The sequence below is a fragment of the Octodon degus genome, unplaced genomic scaffold (genome assembly GCF_000260255.1).
Source record: "Octodon degus isolate 3935 unplaced genomic scaffold, OctDeg1.0 scaffold00093, whole genome shotgun sequence".
Lineage (NCBI taxonomy): Eukaryota > Metazoa > Chordata > Mammalia > Rodentia > Octodontidae > Octodon > Octodon degus.
This window is the reverse complement of record NW_004524669.1, coordinates 4,732,574-4,736,313: the sequence shown is the minus strand read 5'-3', so window position 1 is coordinate 4,736,313 and position 3,740 is coordinate 4,732,574. Positions and strand designations below refer to the sequence as shown.

At 48.9% G+C, this 3,740-nt stretch overlaps 1 protein-coding gene across 1 annotated transcript in view; it reads left to right on the top strand.

Annotated features, from left to right (window-relative positions):
- The first annotated feature begins 420 nt into the window (after positions 1–420).
- Positions 421–3,740, top strand: part of LOC101586012 (keratin, type II cytoskeletal 6A-like) — a 4,646-nt gene continuing 1,326 nt past the window's right edge. The window contains exons 1-6 of the mRNA XM_023722894.1: positions 421–991; positions 1,858–2,072; positions 2,406–2,466; positions 2,621–2,716; positions 2,838–3,002; positions 3,486–3,692. Of these exons, the coding sequence (XP_023578662.1) occupies positions 464–991; positions 1,858–2,072; positions 2,406–2,466; positions 2,621–2,716; positions 2,838–3,002; positions 3,486–3,692 (1,272 nt within the window). The 5' untranslated portion in view covers positions 421–463. The remainder of the gene's footprint in view (positions 992–1,857; positions 2,073–2,405; positions 2,467–2,620; positions 2,717–2,837; positions 3,003–3,485; positions 3,693–3,740) is intronic.

The window sequence follows — 3,740 nt, the reverse complement described above, 5'->3', positions numbered from 1 at the left end:
GCAAATAAGTTGTTTAACATTTGAGACACTGAGAAAATGACAGTCTTCCTGGTAGCATAAGGTGATAGTGGACCCTCAATGCTTCATAGGCTGGGAAGCAGACAGCACTCCCAGTGCTCAGACGCACAGCAAGGCCTGAAGAATCTTGTTGAAGACTGTGACTAACTCTTCCCCATAATGAGTTGACATTTGTCTCACTGTACTGAGATAAATTCAGAATTTTCCCTGACTAAGGGATGCCAAAAAATGCAATCTCGATATTTCATAACTTTGCTAACAATGCAGGTGTGACTTCACTATGTGTAAAACCCAACCCTCGCAATGTGCAGGCTCACCTTCCAGAACCAGCCCAGCCCATCAGCACCGCATATAAACTGTTGCCGGCACCCATCTCTTTCACTTGCCCTTCTAGCTCTGCCCTCAGCCTCTACTACCTTCCCCAGCCTTCTCAGCACCAGGAAACATGTCTAGCAAAACCACTGTGAGGAGCCAGAACAGCAGCCGCCGTGGCTTCAGTGCCAGCTCAGCCAGAGTCCCTGGGCTCAGCCGCTCCGGCTTCAGCAGTGTCTCTGTGTGCCGCTCCAGGGGCAGTGGCGGCATTGGGGCAGCGTATGGAGGAGCTGGCTTTGGCAGCAGGAGCCTCTATGGCCTGGGAGGTTCCAAGAGGATCTCCATCGTAGGGGGCAGCTGTGCCGCTGGTGGAGCATATGGCACCAGAGTTGGAGGTGGCTTTAGCTATGGAGGCGGAGCCTGCAGTGGATTTGGTTTTGGCGGTGGAGCTGGGTTCGGTGGAGGAGCTGGCTTTGTTGGTGGCTATGGGGGCGCTGGCTTCCCCGTGTGCCCCCCTGGAGGCATCCAAGAGGTCACCGTCAACCAGAGTCTTCTCACTCCCCTGAACCTGGAAGTCGACCCCACCATCCAGCGTGTGAGGACTGAGGAGCGGGAGCAGATCAAGACCCTCAACAACAAGTTCGCCTCCTTCATCGACAAGGTGAGCTGGGAGGCCTGGCCTCCTCAGGGAATGTAGGGACCCCAGATGGACACATAGCAATCCTCCAACAGGGTGAAGTAGGGCAGAGGGAGGGGGCTTCCCACTGGCCCTCCATAGAGCACAGGATGGTCCTATCTATGGTGGCAAGAGCAGGAGGAGGTGCAGTTAGAATTCCTTCCAACCGCTGAGTCCCCTACAGACCCACACAGGAGGAGGAGTGCCAAGGGGAGCAGCTAGGCCTCCTGCTACAGGATCTAAGAGATAGGATAGATGCCAGCGTGCTTGGGCCCTTGCCTCACTCTGGAGTCTGCATTAGAGGAAAAGGCTAAACACAAACTGGAAAGAGACAGATTCTCTAGCTAGATAAGGAAAACTTCAGAGCAAGTTACACAAGTGTAAAAATGCTGATTTACTCAGGACACAGAGAGTAATTTAAAAAATGGGATATTTTTTTTAAGAGATACATGCATTAAAAGGGAGGATAAATGTCAATAGAATCATTAGGCATCATGGATACTCCAAAAACTTAAGTCCCGTTCCCAGTGCAGACTTGTTAAAGATATCAATAAATATTATTTTAAACTAGAATGTTAGTTGAGCTTGGAAAGAGAAAAACAAATGTTAAAAGCCACTGAATACAATAGGTTAGAGGGAGACAATTCCTTAGTGGTCCATACTGAAGTGTTCTTGGTGGGTCTGGGTGGTGGAAAAGAGGACTTGCAGAGGACCAAACTCTCAGCTTGAGGCACTGGGAGTGCTCAGAACCATGCATCAGGGAGAAGCCACGACCCCTGGGAGACCTGGCAACCCATCCCTTCTTCCTTTGTGCCTTTGTCTCACAAATCAATGTCCTGTATTCCTTTCAGGTGAGGTTCCTGGAGCAACAGAACAAGGTCCTGGACACCAAGTGGGCCCTGCTGCAGGAACAGGGCACCAAGACAGTCAGGAACAATGTGGAGCCCCTGTATGAGCAGTACATCAGCAACCTCAGGAGGAAGCTGGACTTCCATGTGGGGGAGAGAGGTCGCCTGGACACAGAGCTGAGGAGCATGCAGGGCACAGTGGAGGACTACAAGAACAAGTGAGTCAAAAAGGAGGGTAAGCTCTGTTTCTCAGGCTCACACCTCAAAACAATGGGATGACAATGTAGGTGTGCACATATTTGTGTAGGAAAACATGGCCAGAAATGTCAATCATAAATTGTTGACTGACAACAAAAGAATGAATGACAAGAGAGTGATGAGAACTTGGGATACAGAAAAGGGAAATATATTAGTGATGAGAAAATTATTGTTCAGTCTCTCTGTGGCAGGAGAACTGGATCTGGATATATTCTATTTCTGGAAACACGAGATCAAGAGCCTTTGAGTTTGAGCCACACACTGAACACAATGCTTTATACCCTTTCTTATAGATATGAAGATGAAATCAACAAGCGCACAGCAGCAGAGAATGAATTTGTGACCTTGAAAAAGGTGAGTGACAAAGTGGGATGCAGTTTTTCCTACTGAACAAGAGACTTGGTTCTGTTTCCCACTCTCATCCAAGAGGAGAGATGCCAGGGTGACGGAGATGGGTGGCCTGCACAGCAGGGTGCAGCTAACTCCTCTGTGTGGCCTCTGTCCCCAGGACGTGGATGCTGCTTACATGAATAAGACTGAGCTGCAAGCTAGAGCTGACAGCCTTATCGATGAGATCAACTTCCTGAGAGTCTTATATGATGCCGTGAGTTCCCTCAGCCCCTTGCCCTGCACTCCGCTGGGGTCTGCACAGGCAGGAAGACCTGGGGTTGGTGCTTCTATGAGGGACATGCACAAAGATGACCTTAGCACCTTCTGTTCTGCAGGAACTGTCTCAGATGCAAACCCACATCTCAGACACTTCTGTGGTCCTGTCCATGGACAACAACCGTAACCTGGACCTGGACAGCATCATTGCTGAGGTCAAAGCCCAATACGAGGAGATTGCCCAGAGGAGCCGGGCTGAGGCTGAGTCCTGGTACCAGACCAAGGTGAGTAGTGGGAGGCAGCTGCTGAGCAGTAGTTGGGCCCAGTGCTCCTGGAGACAGCCGTCTAAAACCAGAAAGTTTCTGATCCACTGGGTTGGGGAGGGCTGAGGAGAGAAAGTAGAGCTTTTCTCACAGCAAGGACACTATACATGGTTAAAGATTTACAGAGTTTATGCCAAGCATAGAAAGGAAAAGGACTCAGAGGAAGTTGAAAATATGCCATGTAAAGCGCTAGTCATTTTACCTAGCTGTACCCAGAATGTTCCTTCTTAGAACATGCTACACAGTGCTTAGATCTTAGATAATCAGGCAATCTTTGGTCTCCTAAACAGGATGGTTTGTGACTGGGTTTTGCAATGTCCATTAACCATGTAAAATCCACTTTTCTAAAAATTTCAAGGTTATCACATATGTGCTTTACAAGTGACAGCTCTCCTTTGCACATGAAACTCATATTCATTTTCTATCTCTCCAATTGGCCTACAGTATGAGGAGCTGCAAGTCACTGCAGGCAGACATGGGGATGACCTGCGCAACACCAAGCAGGAGATTGCTGAGATCAACCGCATGATCCAGAGACTGAGATCTGAGATTGACCATGTCAAGAAGCAGGTACAGAAGACAGAATCAGTTCGAGCTCATTTCTATGCATTCGAAGCTTTTGCCTTATTCTTTGATGGAATGAAGGCCCAGGTCTGATCCCCTGGAAAGTACCAGACGATAAGTCCATTCTGTTTGCTT